Source organism: Plasmopara halstedii, assembly GCF_900000015.1.
Source record: "Plasmopara halstedii genome assembly, contig: Scaffold_322, whole genome shotgun sequence".
NCBI lineage: Eukaryota > Oomycota > Peronosporomycetes > Peronosporales > Peronosporaceae > Plasmopara > Plasmopara halstedii.
Window position 1 is genome coordinate 912,560 of NW_020187243.1, and position 12,855 is coordinate 925,414.

A 12,855-nucleotide genomic window follows, 5' to 3' on the forward strand; every position below is an offset into this window, starting at 1 on the left:
TTTGTCTGTGGCGACACCCGTCAACTTCGGACTGGTTGTCCCCTGCCCAAGGCGCGTCAAGGCTCATCAAACCGCGTCCCGCTTTACATCAGTCTGGTTTGTCGTGAGTAAACTGCAACACCCGGCAGGCGCGAGGCGCCCTACTGGGGGAGAACTGAGCTCTGTTGAGCCTCAAAGAGGTAGAGGGTAGCAGGACTCAGCTCTCAAAACTACCGTGCTTTTGAACACGGTACGTGTATGCGAGCCGGGATTGCTGGTCGTGAAAGCGACTGTGAAGGGCTTTGAAAACCATGGGAGATTCTGATCGGCTCCGGGGCGTCGGGCAATTATGCTCGACGCTCCACGATAGAAGGAAGTCAGCTGAATGCTGAGGTGCTGAAGGTGCGGTTGAGTGACATCGTAACTACTTGCTTAGCGACGGGGACATGTTTACGGTGTCGAAGGTCGCTGTCGACCTCGGTGTCCAGTTTCTTGACTTTGATAGCGTGAAACGCTGCTTGGTCATAGAACTGGATTCGCGGTATGACCTCATCTTTAATATGACATGGCTGGAACACCACGAGCCATGGGTCGAATGAAGGTCGAAGACCTTGGGCGCTACACGCACGTCTCCTGGTGAAGCTTTGGTGAGTCATGTATCCACCTCTGCTAGGAGGCAAAATGGCTATTGGCGCGGTCACTGAACCGAGACACTCAACGTGCTGGGGATCGGAGTATTCGAGTCGGTGAACACCGAAGGTGTATCGGGCAGGAGTCCCGAGCATGGCTCGCGGGTTGAACGTGGAATGACACGTAACCCACTGAACACTGCTCACGTTTCGGATCAGTTGCTGCATGCCAAGATTGGCATGGTCGGCCGGCTGCCGAGGTATCGAGGGCGAAGCCCCAGTGGAGTGGCACGTAAATCACCGAGCTCACGGTTCAATGCAGTTGCTGCATGCCAAGAGTGGCATGGTTGGACGAGGTTCGAGGCATCTTAGGCAAGGCCCCTCAGTTGCGCGTGGAGTGGCCCGTTACCCACTGGAAGAAGAATGCGGAACCAGCAGCTATTCGTCGGATGTTGTTAATAACATCAAGGCTCCGGTGGAGCAGGAGTTGGGACACTGGATGGCGCTGAATATGTGCTCCCACTGGTCTCGTCGAACCGTAGAACATCTGGGGAGGGCAGCGGCAACGCCGTATATTATCTGCAAGACGCAGGATGTCGACCTTGACCCAGGGTGTGTCTACCGTAGATGATAGCGCACAGCTTTACACCCTCGTCAACGGTATGACGGGGAAGGAAGATGGCGATGTCACCATTGAGGCTTATTCTGCGATGGATGCTCTTCTCGAGATGGACTATATCTCCTTCGATGAGTTTGGCATGCCTTGAAGGCAGGCAATTTAGCTGAGGTGGTCATTATACGACCGAACAAGAGATTAATCCGTCGTTGCTTCAAGATAGAGCTACACCAAGAGAGTGCTGAACGCGCGAAATGGATTGTCGATCCTATATGACCCCTCAAATTCATACTTCCCTTTGGTATAGGAGTTGTAAGACGTCGTCTCCAAAGACCCGCCGTCAGTCCTACCTCTGGACCGAGGTGTGTGTCATGAGATTGACCTGGTTCCGGGAGCCAAATACTGCGTCACACGGCAATGGGCCTTGCTCAAGGAGTAGTGTGACGTCATTGACGCCTTTTTCCGTGCGAAGCAAGACGCAGAAATGGTGCGTGAGAGCAAGTCTCCCCATTCGACACCTACATTTTGTTTTCGGAAGCCGAACGGCAAGTGGCGTATCACGATTATAATAAGCTATACGCTGCCACCATTCCGGCACAGACACCGATTCCTAGGAAGGATGTTCTCCAGAACAAGATGATTGACTGTACAAAAAAGTGCACTCGACTTGGTCGATGGGTATTACCACTTGCTCATGAGTGTGAGTAAATTTCCGCTGACAGCGGTGAGTACTCCGAGCGGGATGCTCTAGGAGTGGCTGGTGATGCCTCAATGGCTGTCAAATGCACCGGCAACATTTAATCGTCTTGTGGCGCAGTTGTCCAGACTCCATCGGGCGTATGCACAGAAATACTTCGACGACATCTTCGTCCACAGTCGTGCGGGGCACGGGATGACAGATGAGAAAAACCACATCGTCGATTTGAGAGCGGTGCTCGAGTGCATGCGCACGAATAAGTTGTATATCAGTACAGATAGGTGCATCTTCGGCGCTGAAGAAATCCCCTTTCTAGGGTACTTCATCGGGAAGCGTGGCCTTCGAGCGGATCCCGCTAAGGTCAAGGCCATTGTGAATTGGCCGGCTTCAATGAGCCAAAAGGACTTGCGCAAGTGGCCTGGCCTCGCCAACTACGTGCACAAGTATAGCGCGAATTATGCTGAAAAGGCACGACCATTGGCGAATCTCCTTAGTAAGGATGCGGAATGGTGTTGGGACACCGAGCATCGGGAGTAGGCTGACAGGGTCAAAGACATCCTCCATCATGCACAAATCCTTTTAGTGTCGTCTGTGACGCTTCGGACTTTGCCATTAGCTGTGCACTGCTGCAAGCAGACGCCGAGGGGCGAGATCGGGTGAGCGCGTTTGAATCTCGCCAGCTTAAGGCTGCGGAGAAGAAATATCCAGAACAAGGAATCTCTTTCGATAAAGTATGCATTTGTCAAGTTCAGGGTGCGCCTGCTCACCTCAAGGACCGTTTGTGATCTACACAGATCATGCTTCACAACGCACTGCGACTCAGTCGCCTCACCTCTCGAAGAGGATGACCAGATGGCTCTCATTCTTCGAAGAACATGACTTCGAGGTGAGTATTAAGCCAGGAAAGCAGAATGCTTTAGCTGATGCGTTGTCACGCAGACCGGATCATGAGCTTGCTCATGTCACGACGGTGACGTCGTCAGTGAAGAATTTGATCCGCGCCGCATACGCGGCTGACAGTATGTGTGTAGCGATGCTACAGGCTCCCGGGAAAATGGAGTCTGGAAAGTCAGACAAGAAGTTGTCGTCGCGGTTGCGCGCAGGGTTGCACCGATATTCGTTGAATAGCGATTTGCTGTATTATAGCACCGATTCGACGGATATGCCACAAATTGGGATTCCTCACGATTAGGATTTGTAGTACCGTATCCTCTATGAGGCCCACGACACTCCACTTAGTGGCCATCTTGGTCGTGAGAAGACCTACAACTCTTTGAGTTGCCTATATTATGATTCAAGCTGTACAAATGGACGAGCACATATGTGCGCATGTGTGAGATATGTCAAAGGGTGAACCCTCTTCGAGTGCGGCGGTGCCGCAGTCCAATTTTCCGATACGCTTCGGGTGTTGGCAGTCCATGAGTATGAACTTTGTTGTTGGCCTGCCGAAGGATTCGACGGGCAACACGAGTATGGTGGAATTTGTCGACCGTTTGAGCAAGATGGTTCATCTTTCGGCGGTACCGGGCACCTTCGACGGTGTCAATACAGTGATGCTGTTTGTTCGGCGGTACCGGACCCTTCGACGGTGTCACTACAGTGATGCAGTTTGTGAATCGTGTCAACAGCGGAACATACGCTAACCGATGGTCAAACTGAGTGGTGAATTGCGTCGTGGAAAACGTTCTTGGCAACGGCTGCGCTGAGACGCCGAGGCGGTAGAGCGCCATGCTGCCACTTGTGGAGTTCGCTTTGAACAATGCACTACAAGCGTCTACCGGCTTCACGCCATTCGATGTCAATGGGCTCGTTCATCCTCGCGTCCCGCTGACGCCGCCATTCCATGGCTCAGGGCTTGGTGGGGAGGAATAGCCGAGCTACTAGCTGATGTCAGCCCCTCACCGTGCGTAAAAAAGGCGATGGCTTCCTGTCTACCAGCTGAGCGTCTTACAATACGTTCGTGATACGATGGCTGAAAGCCAAGACATGCAGAAAGAATATGCAAACGGAAGAAGCAGAAGAAATGCTGAAAACATTGCGGTCAGAGACCTGGTTTTAATAAAATGCTAAAAACCTGCCCACACATGCAGTCTCTGCAGTCTTCAAGACAAAGCTCCATTCACGGTTTATTGGACCTTTTAAGGTCGTGGCTAAGCAAGGCCTTGCGCATACGCTGAACCTTCTGAGTAGGATGCGCACCCACCCGGTGTTTTATGAGGGCTTGCTTAAGCCGTACCGGGATTCGGCGCAAGTGAACGCGGAAGCGTTTGCGTCGGGGCGGCACCCATAGGCGCTCGACCACCCAGAAGTTGAACCAGCAACTGGTTCTGAGCACGGATGGCAACAATTTTCGTTTCCAATGACGCAAGGCCCTTTACCGTCGTATGAAGTGACGTATTCGCCTGCTCAACCGTAAGGAGTCGCTCCGACAGTGCGCGATAGTCCTCAACATGCGGCAGTCGGTGCACAAAGTGCTCCGAGCTTTCGAGGTCTTCCGCACAGCGATAGGTGACCTCGAAGAGATGCTCAGCGAAGTGTTGATGCCGACAGACCTTGTCCTCAGGAGCATGAAGAGCATCACGAGTCACCGGGCGGCAATCGACCAAGTCTTCATCGTTCGCCAACGATTCTTCTCGATGGTAATGGTGACGTCCACTACCAAATGGAACGCGTTGTGGGTCAACGTCGTCGACAGGGTCAAACCCAGTTCCTGAGAAGTGGTGGGTATACCCAAACTCCGAGAACTCGTGGGAGTTTGAGGTGCCACTTCGGAAGGCTGCCCAGACGTCTTGGACGCTGATGACCAGAGGGATCATAACGCTCTGTGTCGTCGTACGCTTCACGCTTCACGGTAATTTTCGGGGAAACCGAAGGGCCATGAGCTGAGTTCAAGGTATGGCCATGATCTGCTGTGGTCCTAAACTCACCCGTGTGAGAGATCGCAGAGTTCGCTGGAGCGTGATTGATTAATCCATACGTCGCAGGGTGACAATATGAAGGAAGTCGGCGTGGCACCTTGAGTTTGGCAAAATGTAACCGAAGATGGCGTTCTAACATACGTCCGCTGCCTTGTGGCTTTGCTGTACGGTAGACAGCGGAGAAAGTTTCCGGCGCCGCTGCACCCATTCATCATCTGAAGCGGTTTCACCTGGGGCGAGCACCACAGAAACAGTCCGCAAGCGGGTACAGGAGCGCTACTCGTTGAGCGCCAAGTAGAGCGCAATACCTATCCATTGGATTTTTTGAGGTACCAAGAAGCTAGCTCGGAAAGCTTTTTGTTTGTCAAGCTCAAACTGTGTAGTGGCCGGGGGCCCGACTACGTAGACGCATAACGATCGAGTGATTGCGTCTTTCGCTTCAGTAGCGGGATCCGCTGAGCGGTAGCCGTAATCCACAACAAGGTCCGGAACCGACCATGATAGCGGGCGCATGAGAGCCGCTCTATGGGCAGCCTCCAACTGCTGCTCCTGTACCTCGTCGAGGTGATTTGTAATAATACCGCTTCCCCTCGGAAGTCGAGAGATTGGGAAACGAACACAGTGTCGAGCAGGGCTTTCATCGTGCCGTTGGCGCACCTCGTCCTCCTCTTCTCCCCATCCTGGGAAAGGAGTATCCGACTCGTAGTCGACTTCCTCCGAATCATCGACGATGGATTTCGTCGCCCGTGGCGGGCGCGGTGTGTGGAGCCCGGTTGCCGAGGGCTTATGATGCGCTTCCCTTGAAGCCGCGGACGTGCTTCCGATGTTGCACCGCGTGCAGGAGACGAAGAAGGGCTCTGCCCTCGGGCGCCCTTGGAACCAGCGAGGCTGGGTGTTTTTCTTGTCAAGAGACAGGGCTCACTGATCAGAGAATGCGTGAAGATGGTCTTAGGGACGTACCTTGTACGAGGCGACAATTAAATGTGAATTGTGAGTTCTCACAATTTTGATGGGGAAAAGTGTAACGGAGTTATACGTGCCCTTTGTATGAAACGGTGGGTCACACAAGATGGTGTATCTACACAATGTTGTGGCAACACCGTAACAAGAGTGCACTACATAAACTATATATTATTCGAACTGTTAAATTTGCTACGTGTTTGTCAAATTGTACGTCGAGCCGCACCAAACTTTTATAATTGGATAAAATACAGAACTGCCAGAACTATAAACACCACTTATTGGCTATTTTTAATGATTTTGATTGGTCAAATACGTGATATTCTTTGCTATTTTCAGCTTGGAAAGCAGTTGAAGCTGTTTTCACGTTGGAATTTGCTTACTCGTACGCACATACCGAGATATCATGAAGTCTACTCTGCTTCGTATACCACGTCTGGGCTTCCAGACAGCACGTTTCTCTTCTTCAGCGACTGATCCTCTAGTTCTGGTGGAGAAGAAGGACAAGTATGCGATTGTACGCATGAATCGCCCACCTGTCAATTCGCTTAACACGCCGGTACGTTTTGCTAGACATTAGCGGTGTAAAGTCGTTTGTCTAAGCAATTGCACATGTTATTAGCTGCTCAAAGAACTTGATGCGACTATTAAGAAACTTGAGGATGACAAGAGCGTGCGGTACGACTTACTACAGGATTAATTTGTGACTATTTATCATTCATATTTGTTTGCTGTATTTAATATAGTGGCGTCATCTTAGCATCTTCGAACCCAAAGATATTTTCCGCCGGCCTGGACCTTATGGAAATGTATAGACCTCAGGTAGAAATCAATTATCTTTGTGTAGTATATACTGCGAATACAAATTGAACTATTTTCGATGCAGCTAGCCAAAATGAGTACATTTTGGACGTCGCTTCAAGATCTCTACCTCCGTCTATATACGACACGTCTTGCTGCTGTTGCTGCCATTGAAGGTCATAGTCCAGCTGGAGGCTGTTTATTGGCCATGTGTTGTGACTATCGTATTATGACAAGCGGCAAGCCTATGATTGGCCTTAACGAGACCCAGTTGGGCATCGTGGCTCCATCTTGGTTCCGTGACACATTCGTTAATACTATTGGTCATCGAGAAGCCGAGAAAATGCTTGGACTTGGATTGCAAGTGGACGCAAACAAGGCGAAAGCGATTGGTTTGGTTGATGAAGCCGTGGCTTTTGAAGAAGTGTTTCCGCGTGCTGAAGGTGCAATGGCCAAGTGGCTTGCCATTCCAGGTACGTAACCAAATACACTTGTTGAAGCTAATCTAATATTGTGGACATTCATCAGATATGGCGCGGGTAAAGACAAAACTACAAATGCGACAGGAGACGGCAGACCGGCTAATTGCTACTCGTGAGAAGGATCTGGAGGCATTTACCGATTTTGCACAGACGGATAAGGTGCAGAAGTCGCTTGAGATGTATCTTGCTACTCTTAAAAGCAAAGCATAGACATGAAGGCATTCTTAAAATCAAGGCGTAGCCAGATGGAAGACTTAGAGAGATGAATGATAGTAGCGTTTGCTTTGTGCTTGAGTGCACCTCGATCAGGTGTGACTTTAGCTAAAAACTACATCTATTCATAAAGTTTTCTTACGTCGTACAGAGTGTAGGCTCTTATTTATGCAGCTAGTGAATGTTACTTGTATGCGAACATCTCTCGAAACACACCCACGTACACATTAATGCCGTGCAAAAACGTATGTTTAGCAAGACTCTCATTGTGTTCATGAAGTAAAATCTCAGTGAGTTTCATTGGCGAAAAGCCAATGGCAGGAACGCCCACCTTGCGCAGAAAGCGACTATCAGTAGCCGCTGGAAAGATTTCTGTTTCGAGTTTTTCTCCCATCTGCGCACAAGCCTTTTGAAAAAGCTGCCACCACACATTGTCAGCATCCAATGAAGTGACGTAATGATCGTGCAGTGGATCCGTCCACGAAGCAAATTCCCATGAAAGTCCTTCAGCAGTGCACCATTCGTCCAGTTTTGTTTTCATCGCACTTAATTCCATCTCAGGCGACACACGGATATCAAAACCAGCGATAGCTTCGGTCGGAATCACGTTAAGAGCGTGTGTTTTTCCTCCATCTTGAGATACCCCACTCTGTAAGGCCGTAATATTGATCGTTGTGACATCACCAAGTTTCTTTTTCCTCATATCCCCGTGTTTGCATCCAAGGTCTGTCCCAAGTGCATTTTCTTGTTCGTCACGAAAAGCTAAAGCTTTGTTGCAAACATTAATGAGCTTCATCGTGGCAGTATTTTGAACAAATCGACTGCCATGGCCAGTTGGACCTTGAGCTTTAACATACACCCACCAAGGAGATCTTTCTCCATAAAAGACCGTAAATGCATCACCTGTATTTGCTAATCCCTCATCGAATGCAATTGCGACCGGTGAAATCGAATGAAATAGCTCGCTTTCCAAGAATTTGCTCATTCCATCGACCCCTCCAACTTCTTCGTCCGGAACAAAGAGAAGGTAAATGTTGCGCTTGGGTTGAAAGCCTGAAGTTTTTAAAACGTGGACTGCTTCCACATACTGAATGCACACACTCTTCATATCCTGTGCCCCTCGACCATAAATACGTCCGTCTTCGAGCACTTGAGCCTAGTTGTGATCAAAAACATTGGTTCAGAGCACAGAATAGTCAAGAAAATGAGCTTAATCATACGTCAAAGGGATCATACTGCCAATGCTCTGCCATAGCTGGCACGACGTCATAATGAGAATTTAATAGAATCCCTGGAAGTGATGAGTCTTCACCTTTCCATGTTGCCTAAAAGAAATAAGCCGTCAACACTGAAAATTCAGCACGATTATGGTTTGAAACGTGATAAAATACCAGGACGACTGGCTTATTCTCAACAGGCAAGAAAACCTGTACCATAAGCTCAACTATCACAGTGTCGATATTTATAAAATGTCTATTGATACCATTCAAGTCAAATCAGCTTACGCTCTTCCAAATAACTTCGTAGCCACTGGGCACACTAAAACAAACTCATTTCAGCATCACAACAAAGTCAATAATGAACAATTTTTGATTACCTCATTGTAACTACCACTTGGTCCCTCAACGCTGACAGTGCGTAGACGCAAGAGCTCGAGGAATCTCTCGACAGGGTCTTTCCACACCATAATTTATAGCAATTTATTTGACTTAAAAGTAATTTACCACCTTCAAAAAGTTTGTCATTTGTCCAATGGAAGAAACGCGTCATGCTATTCGCCAGGGCCGTGTATTAGCCAATGAAGGGCTGTATACGCTTGCTATGGAGACATGGAAGGCAGCACTAAATGGTGCATATGCATTGCAAGACTATGCCGGAATGTTTGTACTTACGATGGACATTGGCGACGCTTGTGCACGAATTGCAATGCAGTCGAAGGTGTCGAGTCTTGAGAAGGTAAAACTATTAGAAGAGGCCGTAGCAAATCTTGACTATGCGCTGAAGATTGTGGAGCAATGCTCACTTCATGAGGTCTTGACAGAGTATCGCGTGTTGTATCATGGTGTGATGCGAGCTGAGGCACTGAGAAGACAAGCGCAACAACGCATTGAGAAGCTACAGCGGAGGAAGGATCAAAGTGAAGCAATTAAGACGATACCATGCTCAACTTGTACAAATGTTGCTGATGAATTGATTTTGGACGAAAATGATGGATGTTATTACTGCAGAAGATGTTTCGAGGATTATTATGGTGCTGCAGCTGCAGAACAATTAGCTCGGATGAAAGACAACAAGAAAGCTGTTGCAGTGAATAGGAAGACAGCTACATCCTCTGCAGTAAAGGGCGATGATCTTGAAGCTGTTGTGCGTGAAAAGGAAATAACAGAATCGTTGGATGCTGATTTTGCAAGCAATAAAAAGAAGCACACAGCACAAAAGACAATAGAGATAATGGATCGCGTTCGATACGAGCGGGTGGAACTTGGTTCACTAGGAGAATTTCTGGCGGGAAAGACTCGTACAAATGTTATTGAACAAAATGGCGACAATGGGAGCCTTGAGTTGAGCACTAAAGCATCACCATCGGCAAAAACACATTCAGATTCTGCTAGGCCTTCGGATCTCGTCGATAATTCGATTATAAATTGCGAGGAACGGATGTTGAAAGCAGCTTATCCACCAGCCACATTGCTCAAGACTCAAATACAAGTGGACCAACCACCAGATAATGACGAAGACACTAACGATAACCCACTTGAAAAGTTACAGTACACGATTGGTGAGTTGATGGAGTTACGAAATTTTTCACCCACGGATTGTCCGAGTACTCTATTGGCTTCTCCTGTGTACGACGACGGCACAATTTCGTCGTATAAGGCGAAGAGCTTGCATAAACATGTTCATGCGAAAACCAAATCAAGGTGAGTGCGTACTACAACATTAAGCTTTTCTAATTTTTAGTACAATCTAATTATGTTTTGTTTAAACAATAAAAGAAGAGCGGTCTCACTGGGATTGGATGACGCTAAAGACATTAAATTTGATGTAGCACATGAGACAAACGTCTTGCCATTGCCAACACTAGACATGAGCGCCACGTTGCACCAGATTTCACAAACTAATGAAGATTAATAACTCTCCGGATGATTTAGGTTATGTTCTCCAGAACCAGCATCTACGACCCTTGATTAAGCTTATTGCTTACACTACGTATGAAAAATCTTTTACATGGTATTTTAATGGTTTGGTATATACAAAGATGCTTATTTTAAGTTCTGTAGTACTCATCAATTTATTCAATGTGTGCGATTGAAGTTAAGGGAACTAGAGGGAGTTAAGTAACTAATGAATAATAAAAGTATGAAGAAGTAACTCGCCATGGCTTTTGACTTTGAAAGGGACTCTTACGATGATCATGACATATTAAGCCTATGAATAGAGAGCTAATCGTGCATGCATTGCGCTATAAAAATCTCGCTTCGTTTAGCACATTTCTCAAGCACAAAAATTTGTGCATATCGCTTATAGAATGAGATTCGAAAAAGGTGATCAAAATTAGCATCCCATGAAATAAATACAAATAAACGGCATTCACATTACACCGGTGGAAATGTTAATATTTATAAGTACCAAAGAGTTATAAAATAAAGGCAACTTTATTATGAGCCTTACTTTTAGAATAAAGTGAATATTGTTGTTTTCCGTAGAGGCTCTCAGCACTTCCTCGCTCAATTTAACTGAAATGTGACATATATTCATGACTTTTAACTTAATAAGACTAGTACTTCAATCTGTTAGACCATGTCAAACACTGGTGGAAGCCTAACAGCCCATGTGCCCCTCGGTCCACTCCCGTTACGGAGTCCCACTGTCCTCTTCTGTACCAATACTCTGGAATGCATTAGTTTTGCACGATTACAGTTCTAAGTGTACGTTTTACCGTAGCGCAGTACACGCACATTCCAGCACATATTTGGTCTCATGTATGATTTTCTGGCTGTCATACAAACATTTCCATACATCGTCAATCCACATCAATTTGGTAGTACGCTAAACAACCAGGTATTGCACAGAGTGTAACGGGGTTACATGTACCCTGGTAACAGGAGTGTGTGTCACACGAGATGTCCATGGTGTGACCACACCCAAACAAGACTAAGGTACGGGGCTAGGTAGCCAGTAGTTAAGCATGAATTTAGATTTTACTATATATATTTAAGAAAATCTAAACTTTTAAAATTAGGATAAAAAGTAAAAATCAGTTTTGAATTTAAAACCGAAGAGCCAATTAGCCTTGGGAAGGCAATAATTGCTCTTGGAGTAAGTGGATTGTGATTCGCTAACTCATACTTGGTTCTTGTAAAGAACAGAAGGTCGGTGACCTAAAGTGCGCTTCCTCAAGCGCTAAGCTACGGCAGCCCCGCTGTATAGAAGTTACGAAGGCGTCGTATACAGATAAGATATCTGTGCGTCTTGCAACGGGAAAACTGAAAATTGTACCGAAGGCTCTTTCGAATTTCAATTGAAGTTTAATAAATCGACAAATAAAATCTTGTCCTGAAACTGTATCGAGAGTAAGATTCCGCTCGTGATGTGGTATTGTTAGAGCCCTTCAAACCATAGGCGGACTGAAAGTTGAGCACATAAGATGCCACGCATTCTTCCTCCGGTGGAGGTTTAACAAGTCATGTTCCCTGCTAGCGAGCAGTAGCGCTTTGGCACGGGCACATAGCTGCGATAGCTCCGAGCAGGACATGAGACCTTCCGACGATGAAGACCTCGAGGCGTGATTTTTCTACTCTCAAGAATCATACGAATCACTTGACAATTTGCTGAACGAACATCATGACGTGGTGACAAGAGACCCACAACACGCTTACACCCGAATTCGAGGATTTGACTTAGTTACCGGAGCCAAAGTTTGCGTCACATTTCCATAGCTCTTTGATTTGGGGACGAAAGTGATTTCTTTCAATCGAAAATTCAATCAGGTTTGGTGAAAGTCCACTTGGCGCCAGCGTGTGTGTCAAAAAGGTTAAGCAAATAATAGTAAGCTACGTGCAGCAACTAAATAGATGGAAATGCTGATCACTACAGAGTATACTTCAACAAAGCTTGGTCAGCTGCACTTTGTTCAGTATCGTTGACATAGTTGGTGAAAACTATCAGCCACTGATAAAAAAACCCACTCGGTGCGGTGAGTGGGATTTAAAGTGCCTGGTAATGCCGTTGGGATAGTCCAATAAACCAGCGACTTAGGTCGTCTAGTGTTACAGCTATCCACTGTACATAAGCCTATTTTGATAATATGATCGTCCATAGACGTGCATAACAGCGAAGGTCGGATGTGAAGAAGCACGTTAAACGCTTGCCAGTGGTGCTTAGCTGTGAGAGCGCAGTTTAGCTAATCGCCAATGTAGACAGTTTGCAGCGCCGACATAATCCCTTTCTTGGGGTGTTCAATGGGAAGGAGGGCTTGCAGGCAAATCCTTGCACGATCAATGTGACGGGTCACACGACACCTTGCACAGAGGAAGCTTGACTTCCAAGAGTATACAAA

General features: G+C 47.1%; 3 protein-coding genes across 3 annotated transcripts; 2 read left to right on the plus strand and 1 right to left on the minus strand.

Annotated features, from left to right (window-relative positions):
• Positions 1-6,205: 6,205 nt before the first annotated feature.
• On the plus strand, positions 6,206-7,292 carry PHALS_08318 (-trans-enoyl-mitochondrial precursor; the record flags this gene model as incomplete). The annotated part of the gene is made up of 5 exons (XM_024723644.1): positions 6,206-6,358; positions 6,422-6,477; positions 6,546-6,621; positions 6,686-7,073; positions 7,129-7,292. The coding sequence occupies 5 exons, from the start codon at positions 6,206-6,208 to the stop codon at positions 7,290-7,292; spliced, it is 837 nt and encodes a 278-aa protein (XP_024574600.1).
• Positions 7,293-7,479: 187 nt separating this feature from the next.
• PHALS_08319 (acy1-like metalloprotease) lies at positions 7,480-8,982 on the minus strand (the record flags this gene model as incomplete). Its single annotated transcript, XM_024723645.1, has 5 exons — positions 7,480-8,451; positions 8,516-8,620; positions 8,687-8,739; positions 8,801-8,834; positions 8,893-8,982. The coding sequence occupies 5 exons, from the start codon at positions 8,980-8,982 to the stop codon at positions 7,480-7,482; spliced, it is 1,254 nt and encodes a 417-aa protein (XP_024574601.1).
• A 65-nt stretch (positions 8,983-9,047) lies between these two features.
• Positions 9,048-10,427, plus strand: PHALS_08320 (uncharacterized protein; the record flags this gene model as incomplete). The annotated part of the gene is made up of 2 exons (XM_024723646.1): positions 9,048-10,216; positions 10,292-10,427. 2 exons carry the CDS (start codon positions 9,048-9,050, stop codon positions 10,425-10,427), a joined length of 1,305 nt encoding a protein of 434 aa, XP_024574602.1.
• Positions 10,428-12,855: the final 2,428 nt, after the last annotated feature.